Source organism: Rhodamnia argentea, chromosome 10 (genome assembly GCF_020921035.1).
Source record: "Rhodamnia argentea isolate NSW1041297 chromosome 10, ASM2092103v1, whole genome shotgun sequence".
Classification (NCBI taxonomy): Eukaryota; Viridiplantae; Streptophyta; class Magnoliopsida; order Myrtales; family Myrtaceae; genus Rhodamnia; species Rhodamnia argentea.
Window position 1 is genome coordinate 5,491,523 of NC_063159.1, and position 24,737 is coordinate 5,516,259.

At 39.4% G+C, this 24,737-nt stretch overlaps 3 protein-coding genes across 3 annotated transcripts; 2 read left to right on the forward strand and 1 right to left on the reverse strand.

The window, feature by feature from the left end:
- The first annotated feature begins 110 nt into the window (after nucleotides 1–110).
- LOC125312608 (glycine-rich cell wall structural protein 1.8) lies at nucleotides 111–1,608 on the forward strand. The gene is made up of 2 exons (XM_048271151.1): nucleotides 111–924; nucleotides 1,329–1,608. Exons 1-2 carry the CDS (start codon nucleotides 300–302, stop codon nucleotides 1,388–1,390), a joined length of 687 nt encoding a protein of 228 aa, XP_048127108.1. The 5' UTR covers nucleotides 111–299; the 3' UTR covers nucleotides 1,391–1,608.
- Nucleotides 1,609–2,349: 741 nt separating this feature from the next.
- LOC115749234 (40S ribosomal protein S4-like) lies at nucleotides 2,350–5,790 on the forward strand. Its single transcript, XM_030685970.2, has 5 exons — nucleotides 2,350–2,479; nucleotides 3,558–3,635; nucleotides 3,729–3,909; nucleotides 4,780–4,877; nucleotides 5,027–5,790. The coding sequence occupies exons 1-5, from the start codon at nucleotides 2,477–2,479 to the stop codon at nucleotides 5,459–5,461; spliced, it is 795 nt and encodes a 264-aa protein (XP_030541830.1). The 5' UTR covers nucleotides 2,350–2,476; the 3' UTR covers nucleotides 5,462–5,790.
- A 5,285-nt stretch (nucleotides 5,791–11,075) lies between these two features.
- LOC115749235 (uncharacterized protein At5g01610-like) lies at nucleotides 11,076–14,110 on the reverse strand. The gene is made up of 3 exons (XM_030685971.2): nucleotides 13,710–14,110; nucleotides 12,424–12,478; nucleotides 11,076–11,637 (listed from the first exon to the last, which is right to left on the reverse strand). Exons 1-3 carry the CDS (start codon nucleotides 13,794–13,796, stop codon nucleotides 11,270–11,272), a joined length of 510 nt encoding a protein of 169 aa, XP_030541831.2. The 5' UTR covers nucleotides 13,797–14,110; the 3' UTR covers nucleotides 11,076–11,269.
- Between the last annotated feature and the right edge of the window lie 10,627 nt (nucleotides 14,111–24,737).

The window sequence follows — 24,737 nt, forward strand, 5'->3', positions numbered from 1 at the left end:
CTACACGTCTATTTAATATTAGCCTCACAAAATTTCGCAAAGTTGATTAAGTAGCATTACCACCGACTTCCGGCGGAAACCCATGCGAGTCACGGAAGACACATCGGCCGAGAAACCACGTGTCGCCTTCCCACTGGTGACAGAAAGAGACAATCGCCACGAAGAACGTGTAATAAAGCCACGGCTTCTCCTTCTGACCGAAGCTCTAGACGAGGACGTTTGTCCCTTTCCTTTTCTTTTTTCAAGCTCTGTATAAGCATGCTTATCAATTTCCAAAAATTTGAATTTTGGACGAAGCCATGAAGCGAGATCTCAGCCCGACCTCCCTCCGGAACGGCGGAGGTGAGCATCAGGACCGACCAGAGGATGGAGCAGAGAACCCAGAGAGCAAGACGTTCTTGAACAGTCTCCTCTCCGCCATCGTCCCCGAAAAGGCACCGCCAGCAACAACGGCGGATGAAGCCGGCGGTGGACACGACGACGCCGCAGACGGGGGTCGCGAGGTCGGCGAAGAAAGCGGCGGCGGCGGCGGCGGGATCATCGGTCACTTGATCTCGGACCTGGTCTCTCCGGGGAGCCCCGAGGCGGGGCAGTCGTCGGGTAAGAGGAAAGCTGGAGGCTTGGACGTCGAGGACGGCGGAAGAGGCGGCGAGCTCGGTGGGATTTCGAGGCCGAGGAGTGATGGCGAAAGTGAAGCTGGTGGTGGTGGTGGTGGTGGTGGCGTGATGAGCAGTCTTCTCTCGAGCTTCTTTCACTCAAGTGAAGAGGGAGGAGGAGCTGATGCTGCTGCCGGAGATGTTGAGATAGAGGGACATCGGGCGACTGAAGGAGGCGAGAAGACGGCGGCGAAGTCGGAGGCTGAAGAGGTCGGCGGCGGGGGCATCATCGAGAATATCGTCTCTCACCTGCCTCCGTCTATTCTAGGTAGATTTAAGAATTAAAAAAAAAAGTTACAAATATGTTTTTCCTAAAAAAAAATTCTTTCTAATTATAAACTGGTAGCAGTGAGAAGAACTAAGGATTTTCATTAAATTTTGACTTGAATATTTAATATTAAACATTCATAATAATTTTTTTTTATATATTGGTATTTAATGGAAGTTATTGGGCTTCTCTTTTCATTTCGCACGACGGGCTAAGAAATTAAGAGTGGAAAATAAATCGAAAGTTTAAGGACTCGATTTGATATTCAGTAATAACTCGAGAATTTTATTGGATAAACGAAAAATTTACTAAAATTTATTATTGATATTGTATGTTGGGTAAAAATTTAAGTAGCATCGGTGCCAATTTTTCTAATTCTTTTTTTTTCTCCGTTTGGTGAGCAGAGGTTGCAAGTCCGACTACTGACGAGGCTTCTATTCTGATTCACTCCATCGTTCGAGATTGAGAAGCCAATTTTGAATCTGGGATTCAAATTTTTTTTTTTTTTTTTGGGATCCACGGGAGTAACCCTTTTTTTTTCCTTGATGTTCTTGTAATTTAGGGCCAAAAATTGGGCAAACTTCATTGGGTTGATGATTTCTTTGTTCGTTTGATGATTTTTAAGGATGTTGTGCTAATTGAAGTGTACATTTCTTTACTGAGTGGAGGGATACACCAAACAGATTGAGTACATCCAACTTTAGTAAAAGAAAAAATTGAAAAATATCATGATAATCCCATAAATCAAAACTAATGGAAATTGGTCTAGTATGTATTTTGAAGTATATCCATTTGGAATTTAGTTCTAACCCCTTAAAAGTCGAAACTTATCACCGACTTAAAAGAGATGCTGGTGGCCAGCATTTGGGAGAGTCGGGCAAATCGGGTGTCTTTCTTTTTTCAAGCGACGGCATTGGAGAAGAACGAGACAAAAGTGAGAAAGCCGAGGAAAGGGGTATATCCGATCCGGATTGTCAATGGAATTATAGTGAACACATCAATACTGCAATTTCTCATTTTGATGGACTTGGAGACCGAGAGGGTGTCTCACCTTGCTTCTTGTAGTTGTAATCACCCCGGAGAGAAAGACATATATCTTTTACATAATGCTTGACAAAAAGCATTTAACTTTTTAAAAGTCGATCCTTTTGAGGCGTCGAGATTTATAATATGTATAACCAAAAAAATGTGTCGTAGCATATAATGGCAAAACTATACCCAGTGAACTCTACGACATTTAAATTGAGTCAATTTTACAATTCCTCTTAACGAGCTCGTGTCTGAAAGTTTTTCCAACTCAAGGAGAATGAATTGATGAACAATGAACCGGACCGGCAGCTATGGAACCGGAGCATTGGGCCGTTCAATGGGCCTTGGCGTAAGAGTAGGCCCAAAAGTTCATTCCATTTGAGAAGAGAACCCACGTAACCCCAACACTCTTCTTCTCAATAGCTAGGGTTTTAGCTCTCTCTCTCTCTCTCTCGATCTCTCGACAGCTTCACCAGCCGGCGACCTCTGAAGTCCCTCCATCGTCGAGCTGAGCTAATCCGAAATGGTCAGTGGTTTTCCCCTTGATTTGGTTTCACCGGTCGTTTGCTTCTCTCTCTCTGCGGCTGCGAATCTGCTCTGCTTTTGTGATCTGATTGGATTTTCACTTGTTTTGATCCCGCTTCCTTGTATTTCGAAAATGTCAACTTGGGAAAGCGTAGGAATTTGATGCGCTCAATTCGTTTTGACGCCGGCATTGTCGAACCTAGTTAGATGTTCGGCGCGTGTTCGCGATCTATTAGCGATATGGCGATTATGGTTATCTGTTTCGGACTTCAAGTCTGCTCCCGGAGTATCTCGTTACTTGAACTGATATTGGAGTCGCGAGCTCTTTATGAGAACATGCATGTGTCTTTTGATGGTGACTTAGATGGATCGGTGTCTTGTAAATATCTAACTTTGCAATCACTATCGGGCTCTTTGCATTGCTGGGCCTAGTTGCTTGTGTAATTTGCATCTTCCCAGATGGGGTGAGCTCTTTCTAATGTGGGGTACCATTTCGGGCAATTGAATCAATTTTGAGGGTAATTCTGAGTGATACCGGTTTATGGGGTTCACGGAATTTTTTCTACGGGCATATAATTTGAGCGTCGATGTCTTCTTCTTAACACTACCCTTTTAGGTTTTAGTGTTGATTTGGTGAATTCAGAACTGAAAGTATCTCTCCAATGCTTTGACTGCAAGTTTCTGTTAGTGAAATAAGCATTTGCATAACTGAATTTGAAGTAAAAGAGTTTAAGAATGATTGAATTGGTCTATATCATAAAGCTTGGTCAAAATTAAAACGACAGAAATTTCATTGACTGTAGCCCAAAATATGGATAGATTGGGTTAGGTGCTTTGTTACATATCTGGAGTCTTCAGAATTTGATTCCTCAAGCTTGCTTCCTCTTTGCTTGAAAATCTTTCATCCAACTTTGAATTGATGGTTACTAAAAGAATTCTGAGTTGGTACTTATTTTACAGAATTTTGGTCGCCTGTATTTTTACTTTTCTTTTGGTTAAGGGGGCTAGAGTTATAGTACTAGTACTAGTTTTGAAGGCACTTTATAGATCCTGACACTCAGTGTCACTCTGCATTGCAGGCTCGAGGGTTGAAGAAACATTTGAAGAGGTTAAATGCCCCTAAGCATTGGATGCTTGACAAGCTAGGAGGTGCCTTTGTAAGTGATCCTTTTTAGGCGATCTTCTCTCTTAGGAGTTTGGTTCTTGTGCTTCTGATTATAACTTTCTTAATTTTCTTTTCCACTCTGCAGGCGCCAAAGCCTTCGTCTGGACCCCACAAATCAAGGGAATGCTTGCCATTGATCCTTATCCTTCGTAACAGGCTGAAATATGCCCTTACATATCGTGAGGTTATAGCTATCTTGATGCAGCGCCAAGTTCTTGTTGATGCCAAAGTGAGGACGGATAAGACATATCCTACTGGTTTCATGGGTATGTGCACTATACGTTTTCTGCCCCGAAGCTGTGCATCTCATCTTGCCTATGAATGAGACAGAAATTATATATGTAAACCCGAGACTCGAGATGGCATCAGCATTCACTTGATCTTCTCCTGTGAAATCATTCATATCGTTACCTGTGTCTGAATACTTGGTTACTTGTGAAGCTATCTCGAAGCGTTTAAGTCATTGTTACAGACAGCTGGCTATCAAATGTTGCCATTGTATGCAGTTAGGAATCATGTATAAAGCATACATTTAGACACATGCACGTGCTCTAGAGGTGCCCCTTTCATTCAGAGAAACTATACTTGTGCTACAATTGTGTGCATCCTAACCAAACTGTTTTTCTTGGGGAAAATAACATAGAACATCCACAAATATGTTATTATGTTATACTTTGCATCCACTATGTCAAAATATACACCTTGTGCCTTAAGGTTTTAAAAACCACACCTGGGAAGAAGCTATGGAAAGCAAAGGCCAGGGCGCGAGGGTCCTTTTTGAAACCTTGGGATGCAAAGTAAGATATTTTGAAACTAGAGGGTGCAAATAGTTTTTGAAATTAGATGATGCAAGGTGTTCTTGAGGGAAATGTTGAGGATTGTTTTTATAGTTTCCCTTTTTCTTTTGAAACAGTCTCTGAAGCTTGTAAGATGTATTTTAATGCAAGTGCATGGGAGATAGAATGTTTAGGAAACTGAAATTCCCATTGTTAAACATATAATAGTGCGAGTAAAATGTGGATTGATTTGGGTGGTCAGGATAGATGGGCAACTTGACCATTGTTCATTCTGCTACATGCTATAATCTCTTGTGTTATGCAAGTCAATTATAATTTAAGATTTTATGGTCTTGTCAGATGTTGTGTCAATCCCCAAGACCAATGAGAACTTCCGCCTCCTCTATGATACAAAGGGTAGATTCAGGCTTCACAGCATTAGGGATGATGAGGCAAAGGTCTGTATTCTGTCTGCCTTGACTTTATAACGGTGTTAATCTATCATTCTGTTAAATAATTATTCATCTAAAGTATCCTTTGTTCCTTTGTGGAAGTGGAGATGGCAATAAGCTTTATTCTATGCTCACAAAAAGTTTGTCATCTGCAGTTTAAGCTATGCAAAGTGCGATCTGTCCAGTTTGGGCAGAAGGGCATCCCTTATCTGAACACTTACGATGGTCGTACGATCCGCTATCCAGACCCTCTGATCAAGGCCAATGATACCATCAAGCTTGACCTTGAGACCAACAAGATCACTGAATTCATCAAATTTGATGTTGGGAATGTTGTCATGGTGACTGGTGGAAGGAACAGAGGGCGTGTTGGTGTCATCAAGAACAGGGAGAAGCATAAGGGTACTTTTGAAACCATCCACGTCCAAGATTCTCTTGGACATGAGTTTGCTACTCGGTTGGGTAATGTCTTCATTATCGGTAAAGGAACAAAACCCTGGGTGTCCCTTCCCAAGGGCAAAGGTATTAAGCTGTCTATTATTGAGGAGGCCAAGAAGAGGCTTGCAGCCCAAGCATCTGCAACCGCTTAAGGATGTGCATGATAATTTGTCCATCATCAGTATTATTTTGGGGCTCTTCGAAGGAAGCAATGGACGTGGCGGTAGAGAAGAATGTTTTGCTTTCCTTCTAGACATGTCTAGACTACATACATGCTTGCAGCACTTATATTTTGAACTATTAAACTTACATTAATCAATCCTCCCAAAATCTGTGTTCTTCAGAATTGGACTAGTCCTTTTTGTTCTCTTATTGGTGTAGAAGTTTGTTTAAGCTGTGCCTTGTCAGAATCTGTTGCTAAGTAATGCATGCGTTGTTGAGAATTTTTTTAATTGATGAAGCGCTTCTGATGATTTCGCCTGAAAATTCTGTATGCGCCGATGCATCGATACTTGGATAGCCTGTTTTCTTCAGCTTTAGTATTTTCTCCAAGTGTCATTGAGGCATTCTGTGTTTCGAACAAAGGTAGAGTCACAGAAGTTGGGATATTACTCCAAAAAATTGTTAAGTCCATTGGTTTTCTGGTGACTAGTAATTATGTCAAAGCTCTGTTGAATATCTTCAACCCATTTTGAGAGTATTTTTGCCTTGCTGCTCATTTTCTGAGTTTCAGTGACCCTTTCCTGCCATTGCATGTCTTTCGTTTTTCGGCTATCTTTTCAACGATTGTGCATTTTATTTATTGAGTTATGGAATAGGAGCTCTAATAGGAAAATAGTTGAAAAATAGAAACATTTCTTTGGTTACTTAACTAAACTAGTGCACTCCGAGAGCATTACTTAATTTTCTTTTCCATTGTGAAGAAATTAGGGGTAATTAAGGTTTTGCACAGGTTTTACCTAAAATTTATTCGTCGGAATAGGTTCCTCATTTTTTTTTAGAATTCAGAATCACTTTGCATACTCTAGAACACGCTTTATCACAAGTTTCATGATATATTTAGGTTTTGCCATGTTTTAATTAAATGATTGTAATGAATTATCACATTTAACGATCATCATTTATCGTCACCATTCACTCATCGCAACTTAAATTTAGATACACGAACAAATATAAAAAATTAATAAAAAAAGGTTTCAGTTATGACTATCGCTGAAAATGGAAGTTCAGACTAGCTATTTTAGATTGCATACTCATCATCGTGCAAGATATATAAAAAAAAAAAAAAACACAAACTTATTATAGGTTTTAAAACCTAAAACTTGTCTGTCGAAATGAGTTTTTCAATTTTTGAAACTTGAAATAGAAGTAATTCCTCGTCGGTTCGGATTTAAGTTTCAAGCTCTACTCCGAAATCGTTCTTACCTCCGGAAGAAATGCTCCGATAACAAAACCGAGACAACTTGCTGTCTATCTTCATTTTCGCGTCATTTCATTCCGTTTGAAAAGGGACGTCGTACTAACCGATGGTGCGACATGACAATTGGTTTCTTTCTGTATCAAACCAACATCAGCGTCGCATCATCGGTTAGTACATGATCCGAACGATGAAAATGTCTCGAGCTTGGGAGAAGATTATTACGGTTTTGACACAGAAAGAAACCAAATCACAAAGAGAACGGATTTTGGTGGGAGAATAATCAGTTGGTAGGACGTCATTTTGGTTCAGTTCCTTTTCTTTTCCCCAATTTTAGGAGTTCTCATGATTAATCTCGCTCTTTAAGCAATGCGAAGAGCCTATACTTTGTCTTAAATTATGTGCTTAATTAGTGGCTTGCGTCTCTTAAAAGACTTGGTTACGTAAAAGAAGGGGGAAATGGTCAACAAGATGGTGAAAGAAACCCAATTCGTCTAAGACATCCTCGTAACTGCTGCATTGTCTGAAGATAAAATTCAGGGCAATCACACAAGTCCTTCGGCCGGGTTAAAGCCGCTCGAGGTGTGTGGGCGTCCTCGTCCCCGCAGACCGAGCCAGATCTCGAGAGCACCCTGGTGGGCAATCAAGCCGCACGTCCGATGCATGCGAGAACGATTCCCAAACACTGGATGCACTAGCATCCCGAGGGGCGCATTTGCGGGTCATTGACGGGTTATTAAGCATGACTTACTCTCTTTAATTGGTCATTCAATTTGGTAATCATACTTAAAAAGAGTAAACTCAGTGAGGGACCACAGCATTTGTCTAATCATCTCTTGAGCTCACACTTTTAAGTTGATCACGCCGCTAATGGACAACCCAGAAGAGAGCCTGAGAAATTTGTATGCACCCAAACACCAGTGAACTGAAAGAAAATCCAACCAACCGTTTGACCAGGGACCCATCACTACCTCCTGTTCTTCCTAAATTCAAAAATACAGAATTGAGAATCTTTGGTGAGAGAGAAAAGAGAAATCTGCAAAATTCCAAAGCAACTTTTTTTTTTTCCCACTGCTTAAAATTGTCTCATTGTTCATAGTATGCTCCTTCTAATTCTCCACCACACGCTTAAAAAATCTTGCGTTGTTATTGTCTTAAGCCATTATCTTCTTGCAAGAGTGTGCTTAAGTGTCCCTACACTTCCTCATCCAGACCAATGTAGTTCCTCAAAAAGTGTCATTATAAGCTGAAGTAGTTGACTCTGATGAGTCCTTGACTGATCTAGTGTGCAAAGAAATCCCCTCACCTAATGGTGGTTTCATTCAAAAAAAGTTAAGGGTAGTTTGGTTTAGTTATGGTTGGGACCTTCACCAAGCAGTTGAACTTTGGACATCCAATCTGCTGTTTCGCTTGCAATAAACATATAGTACAAGGTGACTCGCTGGGTATGAATATCAGCAACTTATCTCAAGTCCAAGTTTATTTTTGATTAGCTAGAGCATTTGGCGCGATAAATTGGACGCTTGTGACTTTTCTAAATGATTGTTAGATTAAGAGGACAAGCACAAGTGTCTCAATGTATTTTAATTATGATTAGTTCATGGCATAAAATGAGGAATTTGATTGCATGGACCGTCCCTGTCCTGCTCTGTGTTGCTTTGTGGCATGTCTGGTTTAGGTTTGTCGTGTAGCTTGTTTAGCATTGTTTTGTTGAGTGGAGTGAGGAGATGAGAGGGAGAGAAAGAAAGAAAATGGGTATAAAAGGAAGCAAATGAAAGAGAGAGTTGTGAGGGAGGGAAAGGCAAAATGAGGATGAACAGGTGGAGAAGTTGGTCTTGCTTCAGGAATTCACTTCTCTTCCAAACAAAGTCTCTGCTTCTCAACTTCACTTCATGCCTCAGATACAAGGCCAAAGGTAACATTAAGACCCTAACACACACACACACACACTCTACACAAGAAGCAGGAGAGTTTTAGCTTTATGTTTGGATTGAGCATATTGGGTTTGAAACAATCTCTTCTTCTGATATGGGGTGACATTTTACTGAAGGGAACATGAATGGCCTCATGATGCTTTACAAGGACATGGAGTCTTGTGAGGAATGTGGAGACATAAGAGTGATGTGGGAGATGATTCAGTCGACTCGTCCTCCCGATAACATTCGCAGCGCCAGTTTCAGGAGGCGCTGGACTTGGAGATTCTGCTTTAGGCCAAACGCAACAGATTGTTAGTGATAAAATGATGCTGGTCGATCGGATCGACTTTACACTTTACACGTCAAGGAGTTTGTTTTTCAAAGCTAGCTTATAGTCCGCTACCAATGGAAGGCAAGATCGGTAGATCCTGTTTTTCGTTCCTGGGGCTGTCACATTTGTATAAATTTCTTGCCAATATGGACCGTGATTACGATGAAAATGTCGTTGACCGCTTGAGTATCTGCGCAGATGATGGTAGTTCGTTCGAATTGGGGAAAATCGACCTGATTTCTGAGGCTGAATGAAATCAACAAGAGGCAGTCTGTTATAAATTCAATCTTCGAACAAACACACAACCTGAACCTAACGAGATGATCTGAAACAGCCAAATCTCAGGCAATATGGAAATTCACATGATTAATAATACACTATGCAATCGCTGTATCTAATGCATTGCCTAAGAGCTTTGGGTCCATTATCCCATATGGTAAAACTCGCCTATGCCGAGGTGCTTCCTCCAAAATTTCAGGGGCTTAACTTGAACATTCTCTTCGATGGTACGCACATGACAGGTACACGGATTCATACTGCAATCACTTCTACATGACTGATTCGGAAATGGGGAGGATTTGGCCCAGGACTTGTCATCGCATTTGTTTTCGAACATTAGATCGTAAATCAAACTGTCTCATCGGTCTTGCCCAAATGCATGTGAACTACCAGTTGTATAATTAACAGATCGTGCAACACAAACATCGATAAATTGCACGCGGTTGATACTAGGATGAATGCAGACTCTAGAATCCTTCGATAAGATCCAAATACCGCCCGTGAAACCTCGAGCTTCCACACGTAGATGGTGAACAAAAGGCGGACGCCAAGTAGCTTCCTCAGCCTTCAAACCACTGATACGAGTCTCCACAACCACTATGGCATCAGTGGCAGCAAGCTTGTCTAGATCCTTAACTACCCCCTGAAACTTATTGTTTCCGGCATCCTGGCATTTCCAACAAACCAACTTACGCATGAATAAAATTAATAAGAAACTTACAGCGAGATCCCTACCCATCCCTCCACTGTCAGAAGGATCTAGGGAAACCATAGGAGAGGTTGGCCTCTTTCTCGCACCTCAGACGGAAAGCTATTCGTGTCGACACCCTTCCAGTCGGGTATCATCATCACAGCAACCATCTGGGCGATGCGTAGGTAGCGGGCTTGCTATGGGGCAAGTTGGGCATGTCAGCATGACCTGATCCTTGTCCCTGACGAAGAACTTTCATGTACATTACACAGTCTTACATCAAGAACCTTCCCATGACTGGTCTCAATTGCTTTCCCTGGATTCAAAAGACTAGTTCATTCAGACACATCCTTTCACTTTTAGCATTTGAGTCCTCTGCAGTGCAGGGACTTCCATATCTTCAACTTCCTCTCTCTTGATCTCAGGAGCTCTTCCCCATAAGCGATTCTCTTCCAGAGGGTCTACGAGGAGTACCCGAAAAACGTGATTCCTCAGCCTCATCAGCCTCAGCCCCAACTTTGGCACTCCTAACTTGGCGACGAATGCTTGTTGGCGGCGGCACGTAGGGGTGCGAAAAAGGGACGGTCATCATCAGCCAGCACATGCGGCATATTCCAACAGTATACTAAATACATCTGATTGATTAAGTTTCTTTATCAAGTGTTTTGATTTGATATTAGGAAAGAAAGATACTATAGTCATGTGTTCTTTTGAAAGTTTCATGCATGAGTGATCATTTCAATGTTATCTAGATATTTTCTCTTTTCAATCAATATTATTTCAATGAGAATAAATTCTTTTCATAAATTTTCAGGAAGAAGAAGAAATAAAAAGGTTATAATTATGTGAGGTGGAGTGGTAAACCACATAACAGATGGAGTATTTTCAAGGCTTTATTGATAAGAAGTTAGATCCTACACAGCTTGATAGAGGTTAACTTGCATGTTGATTTTGCATTCAGTGCGTCATTTGCAAAGCCCCTCGAGACTTGCAACTGCTGGTGAAACATAACTCTTTAGCAAGGCCAACCGGAACTACAGAGAAACCAACTTTTCGTAACATCCAGGAGTTGCATAACATCAGAAGCTATCATCAACATCCGGTGAACTACTTTGACAATTACAGATGATTATTGATTTGAACAGCAAGTGAACTCCAGAAGTTTACACAGATATTATTATGTCTAACTTTGAGGAATAATTCAAATACTTATTACTTACATCAAGCAATCACAAAGTGCACGGCGTAAGCGCATGGCGTGTTATGTCAAAAGCTCTATAATACAAGATCAAGTCGCCAAGATCTTCAACATGAATAGAAAATACCTCAAAACTTATCAACTGTAAACCCGGCTTTAATAAACTCATAAGCTTCTCTGCTTCGCGTTTTCTTCATACCGGCAGTGAAGTGAAGCTTCGATGCTTCAGATGAAATTGACGTCACCTTCACCCAAATCATCACCTTCGTCTTCATCCCTTCTATGTCTGCCAGCTTGCCTTTAGTCAAAATGCCAGTCACCGTGGTGGAAAAACGTAAAACAGAGTCTCTGTAGCCTACTTCACAAATTGATGGTATGAAGACAGTGAGCTTTCCAGTCTCCTCATCGAACTCGTAATTGGTAGCATCACGAGGGAAGATCCCTATTGGTAAATCATATTCCTTCAGAAGATCCGGCAATGGCTTTTGCATCTTCCCTGCAAACCAAAGTTATGAGTAAGGTTCATGCAAAAGAAATAAGTCTACCAAAAGGAACAGCCCTCAACCTGATGTAAAATGCTCATTCTTTACAACTTTCGTTTGCAAAGTGCCATCTCAAATCTATTTAACAACAGTAAGATATTGGAGAAGACGTGTCTATATCATCAACTGTTTCTTATATTGAAAGGCCCCACTCCAGTCAAGCAAGGGATGCAATTACACAAAATATCTAATGAAACAGAAAAAATCATGTTGTCTTTATAGTTAAAATACCACATTCTATCCGTGTTTAGGTCAAATCACCCATGCCATCACATTCATTGCAAAGACCCATGGAAACAAGAGGCTATCATATGGTTATCTTTTGGTGTGGCAAATGGCAATAGACGAGCCAACGAGATGACTAATGGCAAACTGTATATTACATTAAGGAACTCAACAAAGGTCATCAACCCTTTAATCCGCGTTCAAGTTTTGCTGCCGGGGCATCAGCATCTATTTGGACAATTATGAGGGTCATCATCAACCTTCACTAGGGAGCAAACATCAAAGTCAGACTGCACATTGGCAATGTGAAGCGAGCTTTTGTCAAAGGGGGAAGACTATAAAATCACTACTATAAGGCTAACTTTTCTCAGTGTACAAACAATCAGCCAGGTTATGTTACGCGAAGAAAGAGCTCTAAATTCCAGAGAGCAGAACAGGTGACTAAGAGCATCATTACTTAATGATTAACAAATGAAAGCAAATAGTGGTACGCAAGATCTGCATTAAGAGCAAACCTTTCAGTTTGTTGACCAACCATTTAGTTCCACTTTCGAGGCTGCTTGACATTGACTGTTTTTCAAAGAAAAAACTGTTAGCAGAAAAAAAAAAAGAGGCAATAAACATGCATAATTGTACGCTAATGAACTTATGAATAGGATGATAACAACAAGTTTAATTTCTTTTCTCCCCTGATTTCTACCACTAGGCGAGAGCAGATACCCAAGTGTGTTTGCGCATGCGGGGGTAAAGAGGGAGACAGGTCTTGTACACTTTGTAGATTTCTATGCCGATAAATTTAATTTCAACCAACAAAGGATTTGAAACTTCATAAATGATCTACGAAACCACAGGCATATGCTGTCTGACACACGCTTGTCAAGACCATGCATGAAGCAGGCCAAGACACAGATTTAGAAAAGACCCTCTAGTTTTTAACGTGTGATTCTTGTCTAAATGCATGAATAAAGACCCAACTCAGGATTACAGCTACTCAGGCCCTGATTGGCAAAGCCATCACTGTTCAGTGGCATCCTCCACTACCATGCTCAAAGGATAGAGAAACACTAATTAGTGCACTTCACAAACCCATAAAAATTTACCAAAATAAGAGACATGAGCAACTTAAAACCAATGAGCTTTCAGTTGCACCTGGACAAAACTTTATCAGTGCTTTTAACTACAGAAACACGTCTCAAACAAACTCTGCATTTTTCTCATTCCTATTATGTGAATAGGTGGACAGAAAATCTATCAAGGAAAACATCGGTGGTAGAGAGGTTTACCTATGACGTATCTGCATAAAAGCAAAACTATAGTATCCATTTCCGTCAGCAATTGTTGGTTGCATGTTCATTCTCAATAATCAATATCATACTCTCTAACTTAACTCCTCCGAAACTGCCAATGGAACATATTTAGCTGAAGGGAACAAGTCTACCAGCATAAGAATCAGATAATACTTTAATCCGTCTCTTCTCCGATTACAAGAACCAGATAAGCCATATAAGAGGAAGGGCAAGAGATGCCAAGCATACACAGATGGGTTTATGTCAGATTGAATTACAAGGCAGGTGACATGCACACACTGTGAAAAGATTCGACGATTGCTTTGTGCTATCAGTCACACAAAGGCCATGGTAATCAAGAGTAAGATCAGACAACACACATGATCTGATTGCCGAAATACAACAGACAAGGAAAACAAAACCCACAAAAGAAGCAACTTTATCACCGGATCAACATGAGCTGAAGCTGCGGATCGCAAAACCGAGGGGGGGAAAGAGGGCCAGGGGGAACTTACGGTGAAATCGTCGCCGACGGAATCAATCTCCTTATTAGCTCTCTGGCCTAACCAATACGACCCCAGCTTGCCCATTATCTGATCCATCCCGACTTTCCTCCCCACCTGATAATCCGACCCTTTTGACGATTATGCCACAAGCTACCAGCTTCCGAGTTCTCTCAGTCCAAAATGATCAGGGACCTCTCTCTCCTCTCTCTCTCTCTCTCTCTAGCTGGGGGCCTCAAGAATTTGCAGACGGCAGAAGCCGTCGCGGTCCTCCATGCGACTACGGCAAAACTTCGGACCGCGTTGACTTTCGCGGTTCCGGTTCCTCTAGAAGAAGTTTGAATGGCGATATCGGGTCAGGTGTGGCTGGCTTGGAAATTAACGACCGAAGGAGACACGGGAGCCGCACGAGATACATGTGGTTCTTCTTTTCATTTTCCATGCCCATCCCAACCTGTCCCAATAGTACTTGTCACTCTCTAATGTTAAAAATCTGTTTCGTCTTCGATATAAAATCTCAAATCCGTCTAGCTAAAAAGTAATCTTTTTAGAAAGTTAAAAATCTTATACAAATTACGTAACAAACCCTATCGGTTTGCAGATTAACCCCTTTTAATCAAAGCTTATATGATCAAAATGAATTTAACATCTAACAATCCTAAAATGGAAACCCATGCTTAAAAACGGACTATAAATTAGGGCCGAGCATAATGGACCGATCGAATCGGGAATTGCCTAAACCGGACTAAATCTATATGAGTCCAATTTCTGGGAGCTCTAGTCCGGTTTCCGATTCCATAAAATTGGAATCGGCTACGGTCGATCCGGTTCCCACTTCCAATGGGGAGCTGGACCGGACATAATAATATGTATTTTAAAACATTCTCAAATGTGAACCTAAACCTAAACTTAAGATGCTTAAGATGCTTAATATGACTTTTAGGTTTAGCGACAACGCAATACAATTAGGGAGTGATGATCCAGTGAATATGTCGTTGACAAGAAATGTCGCATAAAATTGGATGAGATAGGTCCCAAGACCATCCGATCCAATGCTCGATTCTCTTAGTCCAATTCCCGATTCCATAGTGATAATACCGGATCGGAAACCAATTACGCGTGCTATAAATGAAATAAAGGCATTTTAGTATTAGTTCATGTTGGTTTCGGTAATCATCCCAAAACCTGCATGGTTTTCTATAGCCTACCCAAGTCCCATCTTGCTACTAAAGACCCGAAAGTTGTTCACATCTCATTAGGTTACGTTTGGTCATCTAAATATCCGGCTAAGATAGGATTGGATATGATGAGATATGAAATCCATGGATTTATTATATCCTATCAATTATTTGATAAATCACATTAATAAAGCCATATATTTTCAAATCTTATTTAGTTAATTGTTTGATATGAATGACATATAATGAAAATGAACCTAAAAGTTGCACAACCTGAGATGTAAGAATCTCTCATGACACTCTAGCCCACTTCATTTTTATTGCGTTTTTTTTCCTTCTCTCTTTTTTTATTTCTTTCCTTTTTTTTTATGTCTTTTTACCCCTTCCATCATTCTCTAATAAAAATTCATTAAATAGTAAACTATACTAATATTCCTAAAATAGTAAAATATGTAATAAATATAAATTCAAATGATATATATACTGAATATGGAAGAAATTCGAATATATAAGTAAAAATAGGAAAAATAATAATGAAATTGTTGGTTTTTTTTGTTATTTCGAATTTTTATTTTGGAAATAAAATATTATTTGTATTCTCATATTTTTTAATTTTATTAATTTAAAAAACCTGTTATTCGAAAAAAATAACTTTTATATTTTGGATATTAGAAATCCTATCCACCTGTATCTCACCTCTCCTTTAAGATATTTTTATCCGAGATATATTTTCCTTATATCCCATTTTATCCTTTCTTGAACGGGCGTGCTTGGCTTGGCCTGGCCTCAAAGAGCCATCCTCTTCTAGAACAGCGAAACATGATCAGATCTGAGAGCTCTCGCGATTGCAGTGAGTCACACCTTTCTGGTCAAGACCCACCAAGCCTTCGACCATTCATCACATTGCGTGTTCGATCGGTCCCAACTCTTGTTTTATCTGGCCGAAACGTCGTGCAGGGATTCATGCCATCGCCCAAGTAGCTTGGCATTTAACGAACACAGCGGGAATTGAGGCGCGTCAAGATGCCGTAAACTTGCGAGTATTCATCACATGGCCAGGGAGCATTGCTTGCTATGCATCTCGATGGTTTTAGATTCGAAGCGTAAGGCATTTAGGGCATGACATCCATGCATGCGAGGGTTGAGATGCAACTGGAGAGTCAAAACAGATCTCCTAGAGCACGAATGATTCCTCGACATCGGTATTGTTAATGTCATGGGTTGTGTCATCTCAATGTGTTAGAAATTTGCTGTGCTCGCTTTCATTCTTCTGAGTACCGAGAAGAGTTTCCATGCAGAATTTCGAGTTCCGACCAGCCCGGTTCAATCGCGCTACCGTGCCATGCACGAGTCGTGGAGCTGCATGCACTCGCCTTCAGATTGGCCTATTATTTTTCTCTTTTTCCTCGTCCTCCTCCGGCATGCATCGTTTAAACACGTCGAGCGTGCACATGCATCGTCAAGTTGTAGTTCTTTTGGGCAGGATAGGAACCATCGATTCGACAACCACCTGTGAGAATATTCGATTCGAGTACACTCTCAAGTCTTCCAATCTTATCGGATGCCTCTGGGTCCTGTGGAGTGACCGAAGAAAAGACTGCGCTGTCAAAACCTAAAAAAACGACGAAAGAAAGATTTTTTTTTTGGGCAAAGATGATGAAAATTTTTGATAACTCCTTGTGTTTGGAAGCATTTCTTTTTACTGATATTCAGGAATGCATACAAACAGTCTCGTCTAAGGTTCACTCTGTTCGTAATAATGGTGTGGCATCCGAGGTCACCCTATTTGAAAGCACTTATATTTAAACTATAATCTGTTGCATTCAAATCAAACGTTTAATTTTTCAAGCATTTCATACATAAAATTTGGTTGTAAAGTATTATGCTAAAATCCCATTAATTTTTATTATGATAATTTTTTAATATATTGCAAGTGTAATATAATATTTACAAGCATTTTTATCCACCCTTGATTTGAGGATTTCGAGAGTGACGTTGGGTTGGGAGCTTGAACCGGCCATTTTGATCACCTTGAAGAGCAACTTAGAACGAGAAGGAAACATATGTGGGAGCCAAGAAACATTTTTTGAGGAAGTGATAGGAGACGCAATCGGTGAAGAAAGAAAACTTGCCCGACATATATAGGAGAAGAATAAACAATTTCGAGTATTTGAAAATCCATGATCCAAAGATTAGTCTACAAGATCGCATTCAAAATAATTGGGAATGTCCAAGCGAAACTTAATACTTTTACTTTTGGAGATCGTCAAGAGGAGCCCAAGTTTGAGCTCGTTAACGTATTCAATTGGTTTTACATTCACTTAAAAGCTTAAGTTAATAAGTTATGACCAACTATAATATATTAATTACTCCACAACATAAAAATTCTATGATGTGAGGTTTTCCTAACACCATTCACACATGCAATTTAACAATCTTTCCCTCGTTGTTAGATTTGATTTCCCTTAATTCAGGTATCTTCTAACATTAGCATGTCTAGCTTGAATCTCTAATCTTCCCTTCATCCTTGGTCTTTTTCTCCAAACCAAACCATGAAGGCTGCCATTGAAACCACCTTGCTATATCACAACACCCCTTCATCCTTGGTTTCTTTTGCCAAACCAAACTTGCTAGGAAACCACCTTGTTCCCATGATTCCTTCTTTGGGATAGTCATAAAACACCGATGTATATTGGTAGTTGTCACCAATCAAACATCGGCTCTAATACCATTTGTTTGGAGTATGCAATATAACCTAATACCTTCACTTGAAGAGATCGACATAAGAGAGCCTAAGTTTGAGTCCATTAATACATCCCGTTGGACCCGCTTTTTCCTTAAAAGTTTAAACAAATGAGTTATAGGTCAATTACGATTTGTTAATAACTTCACATTACACCAAATATCCGATCTAGAATAATACAGCTCAAATGTGCATTTCAACAAAAACGACGGCTTTGATAGATGAAAATCAAAGGGCCGCGATTTTTGTCAGTTGATCAATGATCAACGAATCAGATTGCGCCAATCAATCCCAAGATTACTGTCGATGAAACTTCGCCCGCGTGCCTACCGTGAATCTCGGAGTAAGGATGGCAGATGGATGTCGATACCCAATGTCCAATGGCGAGACAATTGTACCGGACTACATAATAATCAACAAGAACATGAACACTCTCCCATTCTCTCTAGAATACGCTCTTGTCATCCTCAAGCTCTTACCCCCCCTTTTTCCTTCTAAATGTCCCTTGTTCCGGTGCTAACTTAAGCATCGGAGTGTCAATCCAGGCACAAAACCTGGACACCCTCGCCTGTTTGTCCTCGTGCAGATCGATTCCTCAATGGAGTTTCAGACCGAGTTCGTGATTCCCATATCAAGCTTCAACATCTAGCATATTGAGCATTCAACTAACATGGGAGAGCTCAAACGCCCTTTTCCCAATGGACAGAAACAGAAGAAATTTGACAGCATGGGAAAAGAAAAATCGGTGGTATATTTGTTAACCGGGCGTTGTGCAATATCTGCTTGGCCTTTGCCTTTCTCTTGTAGTCAATATGGCTCCTGGCCAGCCCATAACCTGGCTGAATGTGAATTTGAAAAGGTGATTGATTTTAGTTGCCGGTATAACATCCATACTACAGACGACAATACATCATCTAACGAAGACAGTAATAGAAAGCCATTCTTACACAGCATATACGCAATAAGATTTCTCGAAAATTAGACTTTTAAGGAAGTTGTGACTAAGCAAAATAACAGCTTTTTTGGTTGGGTGGTCTTAGCCATCTCTCACTACAAAAACTAGCTCAAGGGGTGAGATTTCCTCTCCTCCTCCCCCCCACTTATAAATTGTCCACCAGCTATTTCCACAACCGATATGGAATAAACCCCAACATTTTGGTGAAGGATACTAGGAAAGAAGAGAAATCATTCTAAAGTTGTCACTAGGTTGGATAAACTAAGGAAGAGTAGAGGGGAGAATTAGGAGGGATTTGCATTTTTTGTTGCGTTTATTTCGTGGTTTGATTTGAAAAGTATTTTCCTAAAAATATCCGCTCGCATCTCTTGAAATAGTCAATTAATGACAAATATTTTCATTGTCGCTAACAATTTATATCTAGATATTTTCGTGAACAATAAAAATATTTTTCGTTCTTTCATTTTTTTTTAAGTCATATAAATATTTATCCTTAGGAAAATGTTTCCCCAAGTCATTCATTTTTCGCAAAATAAACATACCTAGTGTAATTTTTTGCGGTTCTTAAAACCCTAGATATCCATCAATACTGAGCAATTGGGAGAGGTGTGGTGACTAGTAAACATATTTTTCATTCTTTTATATTTATACACTTATCTTATATTTAGTTCTATTTCATAAATGACACCTATGTCATACATTGTGCATTCAAGGGGTGAGCATGATTCTAGGATGGAACCTGAAATTTGAAATTGAAACCGTTGAGAATAGATCCGGTTCCAAGTTCCAAGATTTGCAAGATATGTTTCAAGTTTCAAAATTCTAACCTATTCCGGGAACCCATGTCGAATGGAATAGGTTCTCCATTTTTTTTTTATATCTTCGCATAATCCTGCAGTATTCCATATCATTTGATGATAAATGTGTAATTTGAAACCACTAATTTGAGCTTCCTTGTTTGGCGATATTTATGATTGAGGCTTTTATTTTGTTGATGTTTCATATTTATTTGTGTCACTAAATATTATTTTTAGTCGGTGGATTGTAGTAGCAAATGATGGTCATCAAAAGTGATAATTCACTACAATTGTTCAATTAATAATATATGTGGACTTTGGGTAGAACATAAAACCGATCTTAGAATTTGTGACAAGATAGGTTCTAGGGTATGCATGGTAGGTTTTAGGTTACAAAAAATGAAGAACATGTTCCGATGGGTAGGTTTTAGGTTTCAAATAGAATTTGTACGAAACTTGAAACTACTCACCCCTAATATATTCATTTCACTTTAGATCTCTTCCTTTTTCTTTTTCCTATTCACTTCTATCAAATCTAATATCGTCTAACGATTAGAAAACTTGTGTAAATTAAATTTTGTGCTTAAGAACGGAGTTTTGTCATCTAGCCACATCGTCCCAAATCTTCACTCCCTTCTCACTACTGTTTGGATTTTTGTTTTGGTCGGAATATACTATTTGTATTGATTAGAAGGAAAAAGAAATCTTAATTATCTCACTTACTCTACTACTAAATGCACATTGAACACAATTTTTGAACATTGATCACATAAAGTAATGTCATTTGAGTGTATAGTATAACAAAGCCATTTCATTTAATTATTTTGTAAATAAATGTACAGCCGCGACATTTGTTTTTAACTAATACATATCGTGTAGGTTATAAATTAAATCCAGAGATGAATTTAGGCGCATTTTCCTTTTCACCTCAATTATTGAAATAAAAAATAATTAAATATTAAATTGAGTATTCTTTTTTAAAAATTCTAAAGATTTTTTTTTTTGGCCAATTGAATAATGAGAATTAATAGGTATGGATGCACAGGATTTGAACCTCAAATTGACTATAATCTTCTTTTTTTTGTTGGTGAGGATCCCACCAGAGCGCCATCTACTTTGCCCTATGAAGTCAAGGGATTGGGAAGTCTCTGATTCGGTAGGCATCTCTGCATTGGCCAAATACGATATACAAGTAAGACCTACACTATGAGCAAGGCGTGCCAAAAACCGCTTGTGAATTTGTCAATCTGTAACTATGGTACCGCCTCGGAGCGCCCACCCTTGTTGCAAATTCTTTTTGCATTTTTATGAATAATGCTAGTTATAAACTTATATTATATATATCATGTACATATATTATATGTGCGTCCGCATGCTCATGTGTGTTGACGCGAATTACTCAAACTTTATGTTATTTTGTTATATGATATCGGCAGAATTATATTTTCCACACATCTGTTCTATAATTTTTTTTTTCAACGCAGCGTTCTTCAACAAATACAGTAATAATCTTGGGATTTGTCTTGGGGCACGCTAGATTAGATTAATACGTATGAGGTGATGTCAATGCTCTGTGCGCTTGACCATATAATTGAGTGTGGGGGATGTGCTCAAACCCAAGTGGGAGGAAGCAGCCGGCAATATGAGGAAGAAATGGAGAATCAAAATGGCTTTTTGAACGATCATATACGCAAGTGGGAGTATTTGGACTGAAGGAAGGTCACTTGAGAAGGGTGGAAGCACAGTAAAAAAAAAGGTTGGAACACATGAATCGAGCGCGTGTATTCTTCGGTGTGTAACGTGTATCCCGCGTGACAAATTAGCACGATAATACTAGCGGGAATTTTGTCAATTCTGTCCTAGAATTTTTAAATTTCGTCAATTGAGTCTTGAACTTTTTCACGTTTAGCCAATTCAGTTTATCGGACCAATTTTCACCCGAAATCGATGAGGTGAACATCGGCGGTCTTACGTGTCATGGTTAGCGCTAACATGCGCTAACGGGCTGGGGGCGTTGCTTCCTATAGGATACAATCCCTACCAAAGCGGCCCCTGCGGGCCTCCGTTCACTCACTAAGGAGCGGAATTTCTGCGCCTTTCTGTCGATAGAAATATGAACCACATCTCAACATAAAAAATATTTTTTTTTTGTGAGTGATGCAAGTAACCATTTTTTTGGAAAATGTTTTCCAAATCATTCATTCTTTCCGAAATAAACGGAGCCTGAGATTAAAAAAAAAAAAAATTCTCGATTGGTTCCTTTTTGTTTCCGTGAGATCTACCTATTTCATAGAGAGTTCGCTGCCGGGTAGGCTTAATGCACTTTCGTTATCCTTTCCACCTTGTTCCTCTTTCCTTCAGCAGGTTGAGAGCCCAACTAATTTCAGGATTGAGTTTCGGGAGTGCTTCACGTTGACTAATCGACCCTCAAAATGGAATCGACTATAATTTGCACGTCCTTCGTTGCAATAAACAAAAATGTGTTTGATACTAGAGTAGCACCTCATGATGGAAGATCACAAAATCGAGTTCGAGTTCAAGGTCACGATATGAGTGCCCTCGAGACACTTGTTAATCTTACCTAAAAGAAAGATATGCTTTTTAGCATGCCGATTGTGCATGACATGATGAATTCGGTGTTTTGGGAAGTGAAAATGATAATCCCAACAAGTGTTTTTAGACACTCGTTAATAATATCCTCTGACATTTTAGTTAAAGCTAATTTTAATCAGACAATTATGTCATGACATATTATTTGGCAATTGAATATTTTAAGTGCTCCTTTTCACTCCACAAGTACACTTTTCTTCGAGTGAAGTTGTCCAATGAGTTATAAACTTATTGTATGGAGGCTAAATTAGTCTTAAACTTTCTACTTTTATCAATTTAGCCATAAAGGTTTGTGCATAGATTTCAACGTAGTTTTTTTTTTTGGTCCAAAATTTCAACGTAGTTATTCTAGCCAATTTTAGCTAGAAATTGCTTTTTGACACGGCAATGTACCACATAAGATAGCTGACAATGATTAGACAATGAAGTTAACGATTTTATGCAAAAGTCAATGGGAAGGACTACATTGCGCAAATGTTTATGAATAAACTAACAAAATTGAAAAGTTTAGGGCTAGGGCTACATTAGCATCCATACAATAAGTTTAGGATTTATTGGGTAATCTTCCCACTTTCTTTCCCTTATATCACCTCTAAGTAGACATGACCACGGGCCGGTTTGGGCCCGGAACAGGCCCGTGGAAGAATCGGAACCGGTTCGTTGATCGAGACCGGCAGTTCCGAACCGGAACCGGCCCGGCCCCTCATGGGCCGGTTCCAATTTTAAAAAAATTAGGAACCCGCTTGCCGGGCCGATTCCAAACCAGCCAAAAAAAAAAATTAGGGAAAGAGCTGTTGCTCTTTCCCTCCCCTGAGCCCCACCTCGAAGCGGGGGCTTTCGAACGAGAACCGGAACCGCCCCTTCAAGGGCCGGTTTCGGTTCCATAGTGGCCACCAATTGGAACCGCCGGTTCATGAAGCGGAACCGGCGGTTCACAGCCCATGGCCATGCCTACTTTTAAGGGCCCTCGATGCTAAGAATAAGCTATGCTGACTTTCTACAAAGATAGAGAGCCTTGTAATGTACGAGTTGTGGGCTCTTTTATCGGAGAAGCGCCTTCAATTTTTGTATAAGATTGCGAACAACAAAGGTTCGGTTGCTGATTATGTTAATATCAGTCAATTGAGTGAATAGGTATTTTTACATAGGTCCAAAAGTTAATGGTCATGGAAATAAGCCTAGTTAGTTGGAAAATGGTCCAAATAATCTTAAATTTATTGTGTAGTGGTCAATTTAGTCCTAAACATTTCAATTGTGTCAATTTAGTTATAAATTTTTTAACAATATATCAATTTAGTCATTCCAACCAATTTCAACAGAAAGTCATTGACGTGACGGTTTAGTCAAGACCGACCATCCGTGTGCACGGTCGGTGCCGACGTGGATAATTTTTTAATTTTTATTTATACTTGTTTCCTTTCCTTTTGTTCTTTTTCTTTTTCTATTCTCTTTTTCCCTTCCTCGGGCCTCACCGATGACTGGCGGAGGGAAAAAAGGAAAAAGAAAAAAGAAAAAAGAAAAAGAAAAGAAAAATAATAGGAAAGAATAGGAAAAGAAAGAAAAAAAATGAAAAAAAAAACCATAAAATCAATAAAAAAAAATAGTAAAAATTATCCATGTCTGCATCACCCGTGCCACATAAGATGCTCGTTGCGGACTAGACCATCGTGTTAGCGATTTCTAGTCAATATTAATCGGACCAACTAAATTAACAAAGCATCAAAAGATTTAGGACTAAATTGATAAATTATCAAAATACTTATTATTAAATTGGCACAGTTTTGAAGGTTTTTGACTAAGTTGTTAAAAATTTTAAGATTAAATTAGCACAATTGAAAGATTTAGGACTGAATTTGTCATCGTAATTAGGTTTAGGACTTTTTGGACCATTTTATCCCTAGTTGGTAGTTAGTACTATGATTTAATATAATTTATTTCATTATTTAATACACTTTTGTAAGACAAAGACCGGGTACAAGCTATGTACCAAACCCTAGACACTCTTTATGTCCACGTACAGCGTTCTGTGGGAGAATCGAAGGGCCTTTATTCTTCTGTCCTTGAAACATATGAGAGAGCCCGAGGAAAAAAAAACATAATAGCAGCTGGCCAGACAACATGTAATAAACATTGCACGAACAGCTTTGTCAGAATGCGTCGCATTGACTTGGGCAGGACAAGGTTGGAAATTTTAGGTATCAACAAAAGATATAATTTGTATAAAAACATCAAGTTGCAATTGAGGCGGTGCAATCGTTGAGGTTGAACCATGGACCACTTGTCCCTTTTTTTTTCTAATTAATAGCAGTTATTATTCTATTTTCCAACTTGAGATATAAGGCTCTTAAACAATAGAAATTGAGAGGACCGCCCTTTAAATTTGAAATAACGCCGGGGACCATCTCCTCGGGAGCAAAAGTACCATGCCACTATGTCTGAGGGTCCCTTCTTTTCTTCCTTTATTCTTTTTTTCTTATTTTACTTTTGTGCAGCATTAAAGACTACAATTAAATACACGCAGCTCTAGCTTAATTTGAATAATAACAATGATTATTGTAATAATAATGATAATAATCTGCCACGGTGCAATAGAGATCAGGCCATGACCACTTATTTATCCTTTCTTCAATGGACAAGCTGGCACTAGGTATTGTGAATTTCACCAGTACTATTACCGTATCGACTACGTTCCGAAAATCATCGATTTGTTCTCACCATATGTATCTTGTACTCTTAAATGGATAGAAATATGGTTAT